Here is a 20,685-nt window from a genome sequence, read left to right on the forward strand (position 1 = left end):
CATTCCTGAAATGTTTCCTCATGCTAATTGGGTATTTAGGGTACCCTCAACTAATGATGAACTTTACTCATCCTGTATGTTCCCACCCGAAAACTTTAAAAGCCTTGAATCACCCTAAGTAAAGTTGATCTGCCTCCTGATAGCTGGTTTTGCTGTGGTTTTTTACTCTACGCACTTGCAGGGCTTCCGAACACACTGCCCCCCTGCTCTTTGTCTCCCACTTCCCTTGTGGACTTTATCAGCCAACGATCTATGAAAGCATAGAGGCCCACACTCTCTTCTTTGTACCAAATAAATACAAGGTGTTGGTTTCTTTGGCTTGGACACCCCCACGTCTTGAGAAAACCTCTTACTTTCCTTCCTCCTTCCCCTGCTTCCTGCTTCCTGCTTCCTTCCTAATCCTCCCCCTCCTCAAACCTGTCAGTTTGTTACTCCTTGGGCTCACTTCTCTGTCCTGTCCTAGGAGGAACCTACACTCCCCACTCTCTGCCCACAACAAAAGCAGAAACCTGAGTCTTAGGGCAGGGAAAACACAAATAATGAAATAAGCCAGAGCTCCTGTTGGTAAATGTTGAGTCCCACTAGACACATTTTGTTTACTCTTTAATATTTAAACATGTTAATTAAATCTCTGAATAAACAAATATATTTTAGCAAGTAGCGTTCCTGAGCTGGAATTCTGTCACCATGCCCCTAAGTGCCTTTCAGATGTAGCTAAGTCTTCTAAATTACTGCCATGTGTCGGAAAACCTGGTAGGGATCACTGCACTATCCCAAGAAGCCTGGTCTTCCAACCAAGAGAAAATAGACATCCCTTAGCACATCCCCCGTTAGACATTCCAGGATGCCACTCAACCTCCCTGGCCTTCCAGAGGTCTCCAGACCTCCTGTCCCCAGCAGGTGCTCTGTTCAGTCATAGTTTATCCTAGCTCTTACTTAGCCAAACATGTCCTAACCACTAGAGGGATAGAGGTATACAGGCAAAACCCTATCCCATTCTTCAAATGTCTCACAATCATTTATTTTGCTTTTTGTTCAGAAATTTTGTCTAGCTCAGGCTGGTGCCAAACCCTTTATGTAGCCAAGTCTAGCCTTAAACTCTTGATCCTTCTTTCTCCACTTCCCAACTGTTGGGTTACAGCATGTCCCACCAAACCTGGCACTCACACTTCTCTATGAGAAGGCAATATTCACCAAGCTTAGCGTGATGTGTCTGTTCCCTTCTTCTCCAGCCATGATGAGCTGCCTTTGGCTTCCCAGGATTCTCTTTAATCCAGTTGTTCCTTTTACCTAAAAAGCATCTCATCTGACCTCTCTCTGAGTGGCTAATGTCTGTTCATTCTCTAGGTTACGGTGTAGCTCTCTCTTCACCTCGGAATGTTTTCCATGTACCTTCCCCCTGGATGAAGGACCTTCCTAAGGAATCCCTGCATGCTTACCCTTCTCTGCCCAGCCTACACTCATCTCCTAGGATAAAGCAGAATCAATTCCTCTTTAACAGGGAAAACCCTCTGAGATTTCCTGTTTCACTAGGATTAACAACCAGTCTATTCCCACAGGACTCCCAACTAAATCACTGAAAGACGACTCTAGCCCAGGGGACTTGTACAGCTTCCTTCTGGGATGCATATGGATCCAGCTTTGGCCTCTAGATAGGGATGTACAGTTCCAGGCCCTGGCACCCCTCTACTGAGGAGGAACAGCCTCAAGGAGCACCCACTGCCAGTCTGGCTCTGGTTTCCCAGTGTCAAGAGTGTTCAAATGGGCTTCAAGAACACCAGTGTATTCTTGGGCTAAGAGTGCTGACAGCTACTCCCAGATACTTTGAAATTTTTGTCAGAATGGATCCCAGCTCTGTCACGTTGCTAATGGGTCACCTTGAGCAGAGCTGCCTTTGTCTGCTTATTTGCAAGTCAGAGACTCAATGGGCCTAAAGACTCAGCAGAAGTTACAGGAACAAGCCTCTCCTTACCCAGGTCAACCACAAGCTGTCCCCATGTCACCTGGTAGGACTCCTAAGGAAAGAGACCAGGACAGGTAGAAAGTTAAACATACTCAATATACATCCCAGGACCTGGGAGAAACAAAAACATATGTCTGCCAAAAGGCTCACACAAGACTATTCATAGTGAATCTAGCCACAAATCCAAAACTAGAAGCATCCCACAGGTTCCAAAAACAGAACAGAAAAATCCAGGTTGGCCACACAATATAATACTACGTAGCCATAAAAAGGAATCCTATACTGTTATCTACAGCACGTGGGTGAATCTCAACAGCACATCATTCTTGCTAAATGGGAATTACAGAACTCCACTTGTACGAAGCTGTGGATCAGGCATAAATAATCTATTGTTGGCAAGCTCAAAACAGTGGTCAACTCTTGAGGAGCTGATGGCAGAAACAAACTAAGAAGGGACATGAAGGAACTTTCTGGAGGTTATTAGCATCTTATATCCTGGTGGATGTGGGATCCACAGTGCACATGCATTGGGGAAGACTCAGAGAATAGACTCTGAGGATGTAGGCATTTCACTGAATAGTAACAGTACCTGAAGTTAAAACACTACCACGCTCTAGCTGAATGATATACATGCTTAAGTATTTAAGCAACATTTACTAACATTTACTGAAATAACTAATATTACTGAAATCTATCAGGGAAGTAGCATGAAGACAGATAGGGGAGCCTGAAGTAAGATGATTATTGGGATACACAGCAAAACTGTAGCTTAGGCTGGTCCTAAACCCTTTATGTAGCCAAAGCTACCCTTAAACACCTGATTGTCCCACTTCCACCTCCCAAGCACTGGATTATAGGTGTGTCCCACTAAAGCTTGTAGGTTCTCCATCAACTCTATGAAAAGTCTGTTCACCAGGCCTTTTACATGATCTGCCTGCTCCCTCCATCTCAGCCATAGATGCTTATCAAGAGAAGACCATGTGAAGACACATAGCAGGAAGGTGGCTTGTCGGCAAACCAAGGACAGAGATCTGGTAAAGAAATGGTCCTACTGACACCTTGGCCTTGGGTATCCAGCCTTCAGTAACAAGGGAAAACACATTTCTGCTGTGTGATATGAACTTTATTTCTAAGTGATATGAACTTTAGCAGATTTCACTGATATTTTTGTTTTAAATTTCAGATGTGGTGGGTGTAATGTTTTTGTTGCTTTAAAGTTCTAGGGTTCTATTTTACTAGATATGAAAAGTGAAGGATTATAGGTTGAAAGCATTACCATTACTCAGGAGGCTTAGCAAGAAGATTACAAGTTCAAAGCCAGCCTGGGATACAGTGTGAGTTACAGACCAGTCTAGACAACTTAATGAGACGTGATTTCAAATTCAAAAGTGAAAAGCAGGCTTCAAGATGTAGCTGCAGCGGTAATGTGCTTGCCTAGGTTTTGTTCCCAGTACTACAAAATTCAAAGAGAACAATATAAATAACTTTAAAGCCCTATACGGACCCTGCTTTCCTCTCCTTCCCTGGAAACCAGGTTGTGAAAGTGGTTTATGTCGAGTCACCAACTGCATTGTTTTGCCACATAACTGTCATCATAAACAGAACATTGTAGCTGTTAGTCACGGTGATCTTTTACATATTGTCGTGGTTAGGGTTACTCTTGCTATAAGGAAACACCATGACCAAAAGCAAGCTGAGGAGGAAAGTGTTTATTTGGCTCGCACTTCTACAACACTACTCATCATTGGTGGAAGTCAGGTGTACAGAAAGAACTCAAGTACGACAGGAAGCTGGAGGCAGGAGCTGATGTAGAGGCCATAGAGGAGTGCTGCTTACTGGCTTCTTCCCATGATTTGCTCAGCCTGCTTCCTTATAGAGCCAAGGACAACTTTCCTAGGTGTGTCCCCACCCACAATGGGCTGGACACTCCCACATCAATCACAGATTAAGGACATACCCTATAGGCTTACCGACAGCCCCATCTTACTGAGGCATTTTCTCAAGTGAGGCTCCCTCCTCTCCAGTGACTCTAGCTTATGTCAAGTTGACATGAAGGTAGCCAGCACACATCTATAGCATGAAGTGGTTTTTAATTAGCACTGTTTCTAAAAGATCGCTGTTTCTCTATGGATGACCAAGTTTACTCTTTTCTACTGGAGTCCATTATTTCACTGTGACATGACTCCCTTCTGAATTCATGTCTCGCCTTATTTCCCTCCACGTTGCCTTTGCCTGTGCTGCTTCTGCAGGAAGCCTGGGTCTGAATCTTCTCAGCCGTCTATACCTGTAGCCCTCACAACAGTGTGTATCTCTCTTGGTCCCTACTTCCTCATCTGCAAAATGAGAACAATCCTCCCACATGTGGTTACGGTGTTGATTAAATGAGCTACTATACCAACTGGGCCAGGTGCACAGAAAGCAGTCAACAGACAGCAGCTGCTTTTACTATGTGCTCCCAGGAATGGAGAGAGGGAATAATCCAAAACCGGGGTTCTGGAGAACAAAGAGATTCTTGAAGGTGAGACTAGAGTGATAGGAAGGGGCCAGGTGAGCAGAAGGAAGGCCAGAGATCCACTTAGGTCAGGAGAAGCTTCCAGACCCCAAAAGCCTGCGTAGGAAACACTTGGGAATGGAGAAGGAGTGGTCAGTTGGGTTGGCCAAGAATTCCAGGATTCCTCTGAGAGGATCATGGGAGGCAAACACCACAGAGATGTGCTCTAACCTGAAAGGCTCCAGATGCAGACGGAACTCCATTCTTTATCGTTTTCAGCCAAGGAAGCCTCCGGAACTGCCGCTACACAGTGGCTTCTCCTGCTTCTCAAATGAGTTAGGGCATCCTTTAAAATGCAATTATTCTTTTATCCCTCAGCTATGCACATCAGACCATCTATGTCTAAGTAAGTTCAGGTGATGTAAATCTCTGAGAGGAAAGGTGTGTGGATGTGGACCAGGTCAAGCTGGATCCAGGTACAAGACAAAGGGGAAGAGGAAACACAAGAAACCTGGTACCATAATAAAATCCTGTCAGAACCTGTTAGGAAGTAGGCTGGTGTTCTTTGAAGAGAGTGGCCTTAAGACTTCTAACAGTCTGAGAAACTATTCATAAAAGTCTTATGCAAAATGTGAAACTCCCTTTGAGCCCACTCTAGAGTGTAGAGCTTGCGAGCCGCAGGAGTGAACAGTCATACTCTAAGTATGACCACGGCCCTGCAGTGTGTGCTCCCCCAGGCTACACGTTCTCAGGCCGGAAGCAGATGTTTGGAGTCAGAAATCCTGCATATGCATGTACACACACACATATGTGTACACACACACATGGATACACACACACACACACAATCATGTGCACCTAATCTAAAGATATGAAATATAATATTCTCCAATCTTAAACTTTTGGAGCACTAACCCGACATCAGCTGTGGAAAAATTCTGCATAACGAAACTTTGGTTCATGAACAAAATTTTTAAAAATATAACATAAATAACCTTCAGGCTATGTGTGTTAGGCATATATGAAACATAAATGTATTTCATGTTCAGACTTGAGTCTCAGCCCCAGGATATGTCATTTATATATATGCAAATACTCCCATTCTGAAAGCTGCCTGAGATTCAAGGCACTTGATCCCAAGCTATGCAGACGCGGATGTATGGCTGGAATACGGTCTGTCTCAGGAACCTCTGCTGGGCCTGGGGAAGGCTTGAACTGAAAGCACCCTTAGCCTTAGAATTGCTCCTGGAGCATAGTCACTCTTATTGTGCATGAATTCAAATTTCCCTAGAAGAATCTTCCAATAAGGGGAGAGTAGAGCTCAGGATTCATGGAAGTATAGAAAGCAATGAAAATTCGATTTTGTTGTCCTAACATCCAGGGACAGGCACACGCAGCATCACCAACCTGAGAAGTCTTCTGGAGAAATCAGAGACATGAGGTCTCAGAGACATATTGGTCTCCTTGGAGCTCACTACTGGGGTCGAACAGAAGGAGCATGTCAACATCATTTGTCCCCCGATCCCCCAGGGTAGGCAAGGATTCACAATAGAAGGTGATAGAATGGAGACTGTCCAGAAAGCCCCAGGACAGAAGAGCCCAGACTGCTCTGGGGTGGAGCTCGAGGACCAAGAAAGACTGAATAGTCATTTCAGGAGGATGGAATATAAGTCCACAAAACTAATCTTAGATGGAGGTCGGGAGATTTGTTCCTCTGGGACTAAGGTGCAGAGGAGGGTGGGGCTGGTCAGGTTCATTCAGGCTTCAGAGTGTGCCTAGGTGCTAGGAAAGGAAGCTGGAGTCCCATTCTTCAATAGCACATGAGACCCATCTCTTCTCCCACCCTATGCACCTCCCACCTAGGCTCACCTCCACCCATCTGGTTTTCTGACTCCACATACCCTCTGATGGATTTTTTTTTTCTTTTCAAAAATTTGGCACTGAGGGTCTGAGAGGATTGGCTGGGCCACCTCTGGTCATCTCTTATCCTTTAATGTAGATCCAAAGTTGCAGTGTCCAGGGGTAAAGGCAAGGGACCTAGAGAGTTGATGCTCAACCTCGTATATCCGAAAACAACAGAGACAATACAGACTGTCTGCAAGTCCCTTGCATTGCTTCTCCATGGTTCCCACAGAAGCAGCTGGCCCATCACAGGCCCTCATGCTGAGTAAATACCCAGATAAGTGAATTAATAAGCACAAAGAACAGCTACCCACCAGAGAGCACACAGGTCTCTGGTGTCCTCATGTCCCCTCTCTCCTTCTAGATCCCCGGGATTGCCTTCTAAGCAACAGCTTGTCTCCCAATCTTTGTTTCACATAGACGGAGCATGACACAGTAGAAATGGAACTCACCTTCCTTGACTTCCTAAAATGACATGGGGCTTCTGTGGGTAACAGCAGGACCATTGGGTCAACTTTACAGCCAAGAGATACCAACCTGATAGCTCACAATACTGATAACCAACATTCAAGGCATATGGAGCAGACAAGTGGAGAATGTCTAAATCTCAATTTAGAAACATCATTTCCTGTCTGACTCAGGGAATCCATAACTTTACACACACACACACACACACACACACACACTTTCCTCTGAACTTTTTTCACTAGATTAAACCTCCTTTCTGAAGAGCCACAGATCATCTGTCTAATTTTAAGATTTAAGGGTGAAAAATAATGATTATTTTCATCAAGTTGGACCCCAGGGCTTAGCATTATGTCAGGCCTGTGACTGGTGCCATAGGCTGGCATGACAAAACCTGGACTCCTTTTCTATTCCCTACAGCTGGAAGAGCAGAACTGTCCCTATTAGCACATCTGTCCACTCTTCCTCCATACCCCAGTGGCTAGGAGGGTCTGGACAACAAGGCCAGTGCCAGACACCTGGGTACCACACTGTCTATGGCCAACCACAGCCCAGTGCTCACAGTGGGCTAAAGTGTCAACATTAGACCCCATGAGCTCTTTGTCTGCTGTGTACTATAAAAATTGTCCTTGGGAAGATGATCTCTATCAGTCAACATCCACCCCAAGGACAGAACCAGACTCTCCAATAGAGCACAAGGACCTTCCGTGAGAGAGGGAGAGGTACACCAGGAGACCCTCAATCCTAAGACCCAGACACTTTCTGGTAGTCCTCTTTTCATGACTAGGACCTGAGAGGCCCTTGCTCCTCTTCGATGCTACTTCCTCCTGGGTGCATTCAAAACAAGGTATCTGCCTAGGAAATATAACCCCCACCCACCCAGCCCCTCCTAACCTTGCCCCTCCCCCCATAGCCTTGCCCCTCACACCCATAGCCTTGCCCCTCACACTCATAGCCTTGCCCCTCCCCCACCATAGCCTTGCCCCTCCCCTACCATAGCTTTGCCCCTCTTCCCTTCCCTCATGTTATTTCCCACTCAGTGTCTTCTCACCACATTTGTTAAAATGACTGCCACTTAAGAGGTGGCAGGGAGTCAGAAACACAATCTGGAGCAAAGCTGATATTAAATAACTTCCTGAGCCTGCAAGCCTGCCAATGTTCTCTCCTGAGTCTCAGGTACATCCATAAAGAGGCTAAGAGGGGTATGAATCCAGAGATACCCCTGTCACAGCCTCAGGGCTGCTCCTTTGCTGAGAGAAGATACCTACCTACTCGGGGCTGTGTGCATCACCAATAAAGCCCAAAGTTTAGTCGTTATCAATACACAGGTGTTACTTGACCCTACCTTACCCCATACACACACCAAGCAAAGAATATACAATCACCCTGGAAGTGTCTTCTAGCCAACCATACCAGCTCCCATTTTTCAGATAGATACACTGACCACAGGACCTCCAGTCTCTTAACTAAAGCAAACCCGATGTATTAACACACCCCCAAAATATGAACATCCACCACAGAGAGCTAGTGAAGAGGAAGGAAGGGAGAGAGAAGGAGAGATACCCTAGGAAACACCAAGAAATTAGATGCCAAGAATGATTGGTGACAATAAAGTTAGTCCATTTGTAACTTCCTCCTACAGGTCCAGACAAGAAACACCACTAACAGCTATCATTGTGCTAACATCCTCAGCAAATCACCCACAGCAGTCAGAAATGTAAGTCGCGCAAACCCATTGATGGAGCCTCTGAATCTGATGTCCCCTGGCTCAGAGCCTGTACCATCTGACTCCAACAATATCCAATGCCTACCCAATACGTGCTGTTTTCCATTCCAGCCACTGGGTAGTGCTGCTCCCCACCCCCAGTAAATTAGAAGCACAGACTATTTGTTAAAGAAGCAGATAAAATGGCCCCATCAAGCCCACAGGATTTCTGGGTTGTGACCTAACTTTATCCTCCTTCCTGAAAAAAGGCAGACTAGTCACTGAGAATCCACTGTGTTCCAGACTTTCCACACATCATGCAATTTAATCCCTTTGGCAGCTTCTCACAACCACACCTCCTGGTCACACCTCACCTTTTGAAAAAAAAATGGTATGCAGAGAAACAAAGTATCTTCACTCATCATTTAAGCATGCAAGAAGGGCACAAACTGGAACCCTTGGTTTGACACCAAATGTAATGACCTTTTTGCACTGCACAAATAGACCTCCCTTGAAACCTCAGTCAGTGCAGTGAGCTGTGGTTAAATCAAGCCGGTTGTCAGTGACCTCAGAGTTGCTGGCGTCTGGGAAGAGACCAGGTGCAGTAGACGTTTCTCAAAGGAGCAATCACAATAGGCTACATAGCACCTACACAGCAGAAATCGTGGTCTAGTGCCCTCTTGTGGCTTAATATGGAACTGAAGTGAATATACTTAATTAGTATGGTTGGGCTGGAGGGATTTAGAGCTCCCTACCACAATGAATACCTAAACTCTTCCTACCAGGGCAAGTCCTGGAATCACCTCTGTGGCTGGCAAGCTGGTTTGATTACAGTAACCTCTAGTGAATACCAAATGATATGGGGAAGGACAGCAATGAAGCTATGTGGGACAATATTGGCCAGAGGCTAGGTACTTCTAACTTAACATGGTCAAAGGTTTCTGTCATCCAAATTCCTGGTGCTGGAGATGGGGAAGGCAGTCAGGGGAAAGGCTTTGCAGGAGCACTCTGACACTTGGTAGGTCAAGCGGTGTCATATCAGTAGGAACTATATTCTCCCTGTCCTGGTGACAGATACATGCTTCAGCTACTTAGTCCCCTTCCTAAAATGTACACCATGTTAGCTCTCCTACTGCCTCCTGCATCTAGTTCTTGGTGCTGGCTATTCTCACAACATCCTTTAATCCTTATCTCCCCACCTCCTACAAGATCCACACACCAGTCAGACTCTGGGTACCCATTCCAGGAAAGGCACCTCACAACCCAACGGACCCGATTCCCGTCTCAGAGCTACTGAGGGGCTTGCCTGGGTCCAAAGGCAACAGAGGCAGGAAAGTCCACTGAGCAAAACCCCAAATCTCCTGAAGCCACACTGTTGTGCCTCTCAGGGGAAAAGAACAACAGAAATGCTGGGGGCATGGGAACTCTTCTAAGCGAACCCCCTAAGAGAAGATGAATCTGTTGGGGTGTGTAAAATGAACAGATGTGGGAAATACCAGAAGTGGGAACAGATGAAGGGCATGGAAATACCCGTGCTTGTGAAGACGCCAGCTCTGATGGGAAGAGGAGGAAAATGGCTTTCAGAGCCTTTCCCATCCCATCCACATCCTCACTGCAATCTTATGAGCAACCCTGGTCTCTTCTTTATCATCGCCATTTCCATAGGAGGAAACAAAGGGCCAAAGAAGAATTAAGCAGCCAGTCCAGGTTCCCACAGAGAAGTGACAAGGTCACAATCAGAAATTTCATGTCATTGCCATCAATACCAGGCCCTTCATGCAAAGGACTCAGCTCGCTGAGAGTGCTGTAAATGTCCAACCCCCTCCTGCTTTTCAGTGACTTGGCCTTGAAAAAAAAATTCAAAAAGAAGTTGGTGGGCAACAAGATGGGTCACAAGAAAGAGGGCCTCATCTGTATCCCTGGGCCAGGCAGCTGTGAGCTGTCCTGGGCCTGCAAGTTCAGTACAGAGCAGGCAATCCAGCGACCAGCACTGGTAACAAGTCCACTGATGGACTGAGGAGCGCATGAAATCAAGCATCCTGCTCAAATACAGGACTGCCTAGAACAGGGAAGGACCAATGTGTCTCACCCACAGCAGGCAACTGCTAACAAGATGACTAGTTAGCAAGACCTTTCCATATCCACTGATGCACATCCACCCAGGGTGTGGAGGGGTTAACACAAACCACCTCCAGAAAGAGCCAGAGTGCCATATTTACTGAGGCACCTTCTAGGCATTCAATAGTTGCCAAACTTGAGCTGGAGGGCAGGAAAAGGTAAAAGCTATCCTCATGCTCTGACCAGCAGATCCAACAGTCTGAGCAAAGGGGATGTGGAAAGCTCACTTCTTCCAGGACCCTGATTGCAGTGTCACTACCAACTTTCTGTGTTCTATCAAGCCTGGGATTCTCCTGGGCAGGAACATATGTCCCTTTAGTTCCTTTCCACTGTCTAAGCCAAAACTATGCCCCCTCCTGCTGCTTCTGAGACTGAGATGAGGGGAAGAGGATGTTCCCTCTATCACAGGCTCCCTACAGCTTCCTCCCAGGGAGCTAGCGACTCCAAAGCCAAAATACCCAGGTTGGGAGCCCCACATCCCCAGACCACACAGATAGAACCAGAGTAGGGCCGGCTCTACAGAGAAGCCTTCCCTGCCAGAAGCTTAGCCCTGACTCCTGGCAGGCTCCAAAAGCCCAGGCTGGCAATCGACTTGCCACTATCCAGGCTCCAGCTCTCCCTGGGTAAAACCACCAAGAATCGACTCGTGCATCATGCTGCCCTCTTGTGGCCAGAAGAAGTCTCCACACTGACAATCTCGGCAAGCCATAAGCCAGCGGCTTTAAGATTTGTTTACAGCAGCCTCAGACGTGATGTGCAGGGAACACTGAGGAGAGGCATTTGTGCGTGTACAAAGACGCCCCCAGATACGCACGCACAGCACAATGTATTGCTTCAAGAAGTCTGTATTAGGACTTTGAGTCTAACACCGCTCCCTTCGTACCTCTCTCCAGGGAAACCCACGAATCTTTCCTGCCCCTGCAATCCCTGAGCCTCTGGTGCAGACACGGGAGAGGAGACACTAGGGAGGAGACCTATGGCAGCAAGGCCCAGCATCCCTGTCTGCTTTGTGCTCCTAGCTCACTGGGCTGGGACATATCAATTCATCTGTCTGCCAAGTTCTTCCTCTGGAAAAAAATAAATAAATTGGATCTAGCCCAAATTATTCTCCACCTCCTTCTCCTGATTTATGGTTCAAAGTCTTGATCTTCTTCCTAATTCAAGTCCTCCCAGTCATCCAGAAATGGAAACAACCAACATGGCATTAGACTCTTCACAGAGCCTGTGAACGGAGGTCAGTCATACCATCCACTTAATAATGCCCTGGGACCCTGCGAGAAAGGATGAGTTAGCTAACCCCACTGCAAGAATAGAAACTAAAGTCAGAGAGGTTCTATGATGTAGCAAGTTCATACAGTCATGGGGCAGCAGCAATAGGGTTTGCCCAGCAATGTTTTTGCAGGACTCTCCAGCTGTGTCTACAGGGAACAATGGTTGTCATCTCTCATGGTCACGGCCTATCCCCACGGGAGAGAAATGATACATCTATAAGCAAGAATCAAGGAAAATCCAGGAAGAGGAAGGGACTGGAGGTAGTGAAGACTACTGATTCACACAGACAGTAAAATGGAGGCCCAGGAACACCTAGAACTCCCCACTCAGGAATGATACTCCCATCATCAGCTGCCAACTCTAGCGGACTAGCTCTTCAGATTCCAACACACACTTGCTCGTATCCAAAGACAGCTCTGATACCCTAAAGCTCGAAGAGAAGATACCCAGCCCTCTCCTCCCCTATCCAGGTTCTCTCTGTCCATGAACATCAGGAACATTGGCCTGATAATCAGGCTTCAACCGGGAGAGGGGATGACTACTGCCCAGCAAGCAGAATCCACAATCCCTGCCAGACTCAGCTTGCACATAGGCTACTGTGGAGTCCGTAGACCTCAAAGGCCAGGACAGTGTGGGGAAGCCAAGGGTGCCTGGAGAAAGGGTGGGAGACAGCCTCCAGGAAGGGCAGTGCTTTGGGAACAGGTCAGGGAGAGAAAACAAAGCCTCTGTCTCCATTAGAGGTCTGTCTGAGGCTTTGTTGCTCCATAAAAAAAGTCCTCACAAGCATCCTGCCAGCCTTACCCGCAATGCCAACCAGGGTAGTTCTCACCAGGGAGCTAGAAGGATGTGAAATAAAGCCTTGAGAACCTCCTTGACTCCATGGCCAGCCTCTTATTTTAATATTAATTTATCACAACAATAATATATTCACCTAGGTGTACCTGTTTATCTAGGCATGTAATTGCATACATTTATATATCCACAGCATACAGGAGGATATAGACGATCACCTTAATATTTAAATGCCAGACTGTATGAAATCAAGGTCTTTCTTAGACTCTGAGTTTTCCCATCTGTAAATAGGACTAGTGTATATTTAATTCACAGGGTTGGAGCAATGTTCTGGGATACAGTAAGTGTTGAACAAATGATAATTACAATCATTTATCTAGTCATTACTATAATCAATTATATAATACTTAATACTGTGATCGGTTACTGAGCACTCAGTAAGAGTTGGCTCTTAGTAGTAGTGAGCAAGCGTTGCTGGTTCTCTCTTCGACAGGCTGTGACTCGGGACACTGAGTTTTAACAGTGTTCTCCCATGTTAGTTCTCTTTGTCTTACAGATAAGGAACTTGAGGCCCATGAGAGCAAAGGGATTTGTCCACAGCTAGAGAGAAGCCAGGCTGGGAAGAGCAGTGTAAGACAGAAATTGCCCAAATCTCCAAGTCTAATGATGTCTGCTTGGAGTTAGAATCCTGACTCTTCAACCACCCTAAACCAGACGACCCTTCGTGGAGGCACAAGCCAGGCAGAGGCAGCAGAGACAGAAGTTGAGGCCAGGGGAAGGGACTCCCAGACCTGCTGAGCACCCCAGTTCCCCAGCCCTCCATGTAAATAGCTCAGCAGAGCCCTCTGAATTTATTTCTAATTGGCGTGGGCTGAAGGCTCCAAGGAGCCCTGGGGCTGCCAGCTTTCACATACTTGCTGCCTCTGGGGACCCTGAATTTGGAAACACTGCCCCTGAGGGAGACACAGGAATGGAGGAGACTCTGGCTTTGACGAAGTTCCCCCACAAACAGGAGGCAGGGTAGTGCAGGAGGCCACACCAAGCACCTGGGAGTGACACTGGGAAAGGATCCTCCCAATGCTCTGGGTCCCTTGTTCTCAGCACCCTAAGCCCTTGGGAACACGAGGAAGACCATGCCTACAGCCTTCCAGCCCCTTCCCCCTGCTCCAACTTCTGGGGAGCCTTACCTTACACTCAAGAGAAGCAAAAATTTTGGTGATCCCTCCTCCAGTGGGGGAAGACTCCAGAGAACTCTCAGTGGGAGGGAACCACTTGAGTTGTCACTCTTGATGCAGGCCATCCTAAGGAAGCCTGCACCCATGACTAGCCACAAACAAGTATTTATGTTTTCCAAAGCAGAGGCCAGACCAGAATACGGCTCAGAAAGTGACGGTTGATTCTGGCTTAGCTATTACTCTGGGTCACCAGCAGATCTGGATGATGTACCCTCCATCCAAGCCAGGCTTGGGCCAGATACACAACATTCAGCTTTCCTTTCCAAGTCTCTAAGAGCAGAGTGGTTCTGTAATGCTGCTCTTTGGTTGACAGAACTTTCTGACAGAAAGTCCTCTACATTTCCCTTTAGGGAAACAGGTCAATAGGGTACCCAGCTAATGACAGGGTCAGCCCAAGAACAATGGAGCCATGGGAACCAGACCAACAGTGGAGGTGCACTGAAGAATAGCTGTCAGCTTTCCCAGCACCTCTGGTCCTCTCTGTTGGAAACTCTATGGTAACTCAGTCACCTAAGACTCTAGTTCTGCTCTTGTTTTTGTTTGATGAATCTGCAAAATGGGAATAATCAGCCCTGCTTATACAACTCAAATAGTTCTTGCAAAAAAAAAAAACACACAGCTGAGCAACTGCAAACTGGGACTTGTGATACAAATGCCTGGTGGACAACTCCAGGAAGATGTGTCCACTGCAGAGGGCATCATTTGAGTGACAGCCTGGTTCCTGAGGGGGTGTGACCGGCATTGAAACCCGTGATAGAGAAAGGAACCACTCCTAGGCCCACTCAGCCCAGTCCCATCTTATATCCCATCTTATCTATGCCGGTTAACAAATGCCTTCAGCAAAGAACTGAGTAAAAAGTAGGAGAACAGATTCCAAAGTCACCTCTCCTGTCCAGTCCCCTCCAAATGAAATGTCTACCACTTGCAACAAGGGCACCATGTTATTCTGCTTATGCATGATTTAGCAATAAAAAATATATCTCACAAACCCCAAACACTCATATTTATTAAATTATCTTATGCTTGGCTATCTCCAATCCATACATTAAATATTAAATCTCTCCTGTTGTAGGCGGCAAGAATAATTTGCGATAGATGTTCTAATATTTTCCCATACACAGTGGGAGCTGCCTCCCTCCAGTAAACAGATGACATCTTGGCAAGGACAATTCTTCTAGGCCTGAGCCCAGGGCTGGGAATGGGGGTCATAGAGTCAGTTGCCCAACCTCTAAGGAAAGGCTAAGGACCCTAAAAACAATCTAGAGGTCCACGTATTTGATCCAGAAAGTTAATGAAAATTTGTGTCCTGTGGTCACAAATTCTGCCAAGTTCTGGTTGACCTGACATTTCTAGACCTGGGGAAGGAAGATGAGAGAATGACAGTGGCTCACAGCCACGGTGGACTCACCCGTGCTCTCTCCATTTAGTGGTATCACAGGGTTGTTCTAATTCCACAAGAGAGACCCTTAAAAGAGGCTAACCCTCCTGGGGGATCCTTCCTGGTTCTGAGAGGGCAGATGTCCAAGTTGGAAGGGACACTCTGACCCACAGCCTGAATTCGTTGTTAAATTTACAGGTTCGAAGAGGCTGCAGCCCTCCAGGACATCTCAAGGCAGATGGGGGAAAGCCAGGTTATAACTCACTGTATCCTGTTCTTTTCTTATTCCTAGTCTGCCACTGTCCCCCAAAGGCACATGAGCCCTGCAAGAGCCTCCCAGTGGAGAACCTGAGATGGGAACCCCAGGTGACAGAGTAAATGTCACAACACTGGTAAGGGCCATAGGCAGAAAGGGCCATGGATTATCACATGCCACGTGCCCAAGATTTATCTGGAGTTGGGCCATCATCCTTTCCAGACAGGAAGGGTCAGCTGGCACAGTTGGGCAAGGCAAAGATTAGGGCACAGAGAGCGGCTGGAACCCTGCAGGAACCTAAGGAATCTCCCAGACTCAGATCAACCCTCCTGGGCCCACCATATAAGCACTCTCAAAGCTATAGCCAGGGCTCTACTGGATTTTCCCAAATTATCATGTTCTCAGTTCCCAGGTAGCGTCAGAGCTGATATCCTTGGCCCTAGAGGTTACCTATGGAAGCTTAGCCTACCAGGCATACTGGAGTTGAGGATTCTGGGCCGTGGGAAATGCTGACATCCAACAACAACCTGGCCTCAGTATAAAATCCTGCCACCAACAAAGTCCACCGCCCCAGCTTTCATCCTGGAAATAACTCTATGGAGGGTCTATTACCTCTTCCTTTCAAATGGAACCTCCAAGACCTGTTTCACCTCTGCCTACCTCTCTCAGGCTTAACCTCAATCCTGGGTCTCTGAATACTTTGCTGTGGAGCTCTTATAGCCCTGGTTCACATGTTAGCTAGGATTCTAGTTCTCATCAGCCTTTGTCAAGGCTAGGTCACCCAACCCCATTCCTTAAAACCGAGAACCCTAGAGAGCAGAGCCCCCAGATGACCCCTTCAATCCACAGAGTGTCTCCAAGGGAAAGGGAAATAAAGGAAACTAAAAACCCACCAAACACCTGGAACCCTGCGGCAGTTCAGGCTGATATAAAAATGGCGGCTCAGTGCCCCAGTCCAGAGTACATGGTCTTTGCTAGCCCAGGCAAGCGATCTCAAGAACATCTGACCCAGCGATGCCACAGTCTCTACATCCATCTTCTTTCCACTATTCAAAGGACACACCATCCCAAGCCAACATAACCCTGTAGGCCCAGCCTAAGGAGGCAACCTAGACAACACACCATCTTGGCCACCACCCTCCTGCCTTTGTGACGTCAGAGCCTAGTTGGGTGTGGCTGCCTATGGACCCTTCTGGATAAGTTTATGTTGTATTAAGAGCTACAGTAGCAAAAAAAAAAAATTGCCCTTTTGAACAGAAAGGAAACAGAAGGCAGGAAGGACTCTTTGGAGCAGCTGGACTATGATGGGATGGAGATGAGGTCTACCCCTCAGCCCTGATGCCTTGTTGCTGATTTACTCCTCGTATTAACAAGGTAGCAAGGGGACAGGGTTTTTTTTCTACCCAAAGCTCTGGATGGGCACAGCCACCACTCCGAATGATACCACAAGAATTAGGGCCACAAGGAAGCAAAACCCTTATCTGTCTAAAAACTCAGCACAAAGAGTTCACTCTTAGAGGAAGGATACTTTAGAAGAGCCTGAGAAGATGTCATGTCTCCGTGCCTAAGATCTGTTCAGCTGCATATCATCACCCAGAGCTCCAGACTGACAGACAATTGCCCCCTCCTGACCCTATATCTCTAGAAACATTAAGTCTGCGGGGCACTTTTCCAGGCCACACTAAGATCAGACCCTCCCCTGCCCCGTGTTCCTCTTCCTTTAAGCCCCCACCTCTTCCAGTAGGCCTTGGGTTGGGGGGCTGAGATAAATGTTGGACAGACCAGTATTCAATGCTAGGATCAGATGGCAGGCTTTTTTCTTAATCTTCCATGTCTTAAAGAGTAAGACAGGAACAAGGGCATGTTCTTTCCTGGATGAACATGACTCCTCTCCCTCCTCGAGACTCTGCCTCTGGAATGAGAGTCTGAGCCCTTTCTTGAGCTTAGTCAATACCAGACACAGGCATAACACTGGGGGGAAGATGGGGTGAGGAAGGGTCATCAAACCCCTGACCTCTGACCTTCCCTACCACTTACTCTTTGATGTCAGATGGGTTTGGGAGAGAGTCCTGATGGCTGCTAGAGTCCAATTCGCACTGAGGGACTCCCAATCTCCCTGCTCAGATCGCCACAGGCATTCTCCTGGGATCCTCTAATGCCCAAAAGGAGCAAGAAGCTAACTGTGTCCCCTCCTCCCACCAAAGTCTCCAGGAACGACCAATCCTACTCTTCTTCCCTATAGAACCGCTTCCCCAAACCTCATTTTGAGAGGTGTGACACCTCTTCATGACCATAAAGACTCTATCTGATTGTGACCAATCCTGCCTCCCTGAGGGTTCCCAGGGATATACACATCCTTGGAGCCGAGAACAAGGCAGACACAGCTCACTGGCTCCCAAACTCTCCAACCCTTGGCACATCCAATCACCTGAAAATCTCCATGCCCAGCTCCAGAACACAAGCCACTAAGCTCTTTCCATCCATCCCTACAACCCAGGGGTTCCCAGAGTCAGGTCCAAGCTTCCCTGAGACAATATTCCTCCAGACCTTGCTCCCGGAAAGACCGGCCTGCAAGTGGATAGAGGCTCTTCCCTTGCCCTCTTCTCCCTTCCCCTTGCCCCTTTGCTGTCTATCTGGGCATCCTTGGCCAGCCTGGAGGTGGTAAGAAGTGAAAGGCAGAGCTAAGATATGGGTCAGGCTTGTCTCCAGGAGTCAGGAACGTCTTCTGGGGCTGTCCATCTCCCTCAAAGTGTAAGCTGCAAGAACACAAGCCTCCCTTGAACGAAGATAGCTGGTGGGCTTTGGAGAGAGCCCGACTGCAATTCCTTCAGGCTTTGTAGTCCTGAGGCAATGGCTGGAGCAAAGAGGGCTGGGGGGCGGAGGGGACACTAAGAGGGCAGTAGCCACAGCACACTTGGTCCCTTCTTGCTCTAGTCAGTCCCCAAGGCAAAGAGCTACCCTAAATGTCTCCCTCAGAGCCTGCTCACCATCCTACCCAGTCCTGGGGCTCCCAAGGGATGAGAGCACTGGGGCAAAAAACAATGAGCTGCCCTTTGAACATCCCAGGGCTATCCACACCCTTCTCCTCCTGGGCAGAGAGGTCAGAGGAGTGGTGGTCACCTGGCTGAAGAATGAAAGAAAGGCTATGCAGGCTCCTGGTGCCCAAGCTCTTCCTTTCACTCCTTCACAGGCCTCTGGCCCCATCCCTACCAAAGAAACACAACAACAAGAAAGGAGCAGGCCACTACACCAGGTCCCACTCAGTCGGGGCCAACCAGCCAAACGCCACTCAGAGTTCAATTTTTGAGGGAAAAAAAAAAACGGAACCGCAGAATTGTGGAAGAAATCCCCTTCCCAAAACACAGGTCCTCTTCTCTCTTCTCCCTCCAGGAGCCTGGCTCAGAATTATCCTGGGCAGTTATGGAAGCCCAAGCCAGGAAAGGGTCTGTAGGCACCCAGATGCAGATGAGGATGGGAAAGGGGGGGATGTCTCGGAAATGCCCAAAATGGGGTTGGAGAAGGCGGCGATAGGGGGGAGGAAAAGCAAAGAGGTAGGCGTCCATGACGGCCTGAACACGTCCGAAGTCTCCTCGGGAGAAGCCAGCTTCCAACTTGTTTACTTATTGGCATGTTTTGCTATCTCCAAAAGGAAACAGTTAAAAAAAAATCTCGATTGGTTCTCAAGCAGTCCCTATCTGTCACCTTCCCTCCTCAGCTAAGCATTGCCTCTGCCGCCGCTATCTGCCACCGCCTGTCAGGAAACCGAGCCGCCTCTACTTTATTTCACTTGAGCGTGGCCAAACTGTTGCTATTTAGTGGGGGGCAAAGAACCCAATTCGCACCCTCGATACGAGCCGGCAGAGGGTGGGGAGCGGGGATAGGAGCTGGGCCCTGGGTGCACTCCTCCCGGAAGGGTCCTCTCCAGGGAGAGGTACCCACCAGCATCATCGGATCACGCCTGGCTAGGGCAGGAGTCACCTGGAACACGCAGCCCTACAGCATCTCCCGAGCCAGGGCGAGCCTGATGCGCACCCGGCGGGCTGCGAACAGAGGCGAGCTGGGGAGCGCAGGGCCGGTTCCCGGGCCGCGGGCGGGCAAAAGGGAGACGCGGAGCTGGGGCGAGGGTGGGGGTGGGGGGGCGGGCTAGGCAGCGGCCGCCTGACTTACATGGAAGTGATATTCCTTGAGATGTCCGTGATGTTGATACTGGCGTTCCCATTGCTGTTCCCTGAATCCTGCCCTTCCAGGAGAGGGAAGAGGTTCCCATCGTCCGGCCGCCGGCAATTGATCTCAGTCTTGCTGCAGACACAATTTGCAGGGCAAGCCAGCACGGAGCCCACATAGTCCAGCCAGACGCTTCCCAGCAAGAAAATCCGCCAGAAACTACACTTGGCTGGGCAAAGAGAGACATCCATCTCCGATCGCTGCTTCTAAAAAAGAGGAGGAGGAGGAGAGGAGAGGGGGTGGGGTGGGGGGAGTGGGGAGAGCAGGGGGGGAAGGAAACAAAGACAGCGAGGGAGGGGGGAAGGGGGAGGGGGGCCTCTGCCTTTGAAAAGCCGAACGATCAGATGCAAAATCCTTCAGCGTCGGAAACCATCGCGGCCACCGCCGCCGGGTAGGAGCCGCGGGGAGCGCCTAGTGGCGCGGTCTGCCGGGCATGGTGGCCGGCTCGGCGCTCGCCGGCTTGCGGGGTCCAGGAGCTCTGGAAACGAGGCGCACTCTCCGACTCCGAGACTTTGCAGGGTTGCAACAACAGACGATGGGAAAGCAGAAATAATAATAAGAAGAAAAGAAAAAAAAAGATGGTGCTAAAGTCACCAAGTCCCACCTCCTGGGCAGAATTAAAACGGACACACCTGCAAAACACACTCGCACACACTCACATACACACGCGCGGAGCTGGAGGAAGGAGGAGAAGGAAGATGCAGTCAGAGCTGCAGCAGCCGCCGCGAATGGCTCGCTACGCGCCTGCAGAAACGTACAAGTGCTCCGAGCCTTACGAAACGCACGGGTTATCGGAGCGTCTTCCTAGGCTCCCTCCCTCCCTCCTCCCCTCCCTCCTCCCCTCCCTCCTCGCGGCCTCCTCCCCCCGCCCCCCCGCCCGGGCT

The 20,685-nt window shown here is 48.5% G+C and overlaps 1 protein-coding gene across 8 annotated transcripts in view; it reads right to left on the reverse strand.

The window, feature by feature from the left end:
* Ntrk3 (neurotrophic receptor tyrosine kinase 3) overlaps nt 1-20,624 on the reverse strand; it is a 375,962-nt gene extending 355,338 nt beyond the window's left edge. Inside the window, exons 1-2 of one of the 8 annotated variants that reach the window (XM_031387032.1) lie at nt 20,461-20,624; nt 19,745-20,311 (exon numbers count right to left, since the gene is read on the reverse strand). In XM_031387032.1, coding sequence (XP_031242892.1) covers nt 19,745-19,992 — 248 coding nt within the window. In that variant the 5' untranslated portion in view covers nt 19,993-20,311; nt 20,461-20,624. Of the gene's footprint in view, nt 1-16,470; nt 16,699-17,614; nt 17,839-19,744 lie in introns of those variants that run through there. The other 7 variants (XM_031387031.1, XM_031387033.1, XM_031387030.1 and 4 more) reach the window with 7 other exon arrangements.
* Nucleotides 20,625-20,685: the final 61 nt, after the last annotated feature.

The sequence above is a fragment of the Mastomys coucha genome, unplaced genomic scaffold (assembly GCF_008632895.1).
Source record: "Mastomys coucha isolate ucsf_1 unplaced genomic scaffold, UCSF_Mcou_1 pScaffold21, whole genome shotgun sequence".
Classification (NCBI taxonomy): domain Eukaryota; kingdom Metazoa; phylum Chordata; class Mammalia; order Rodentia; family Muridae; genus Mastomys; species Mastomys coucha.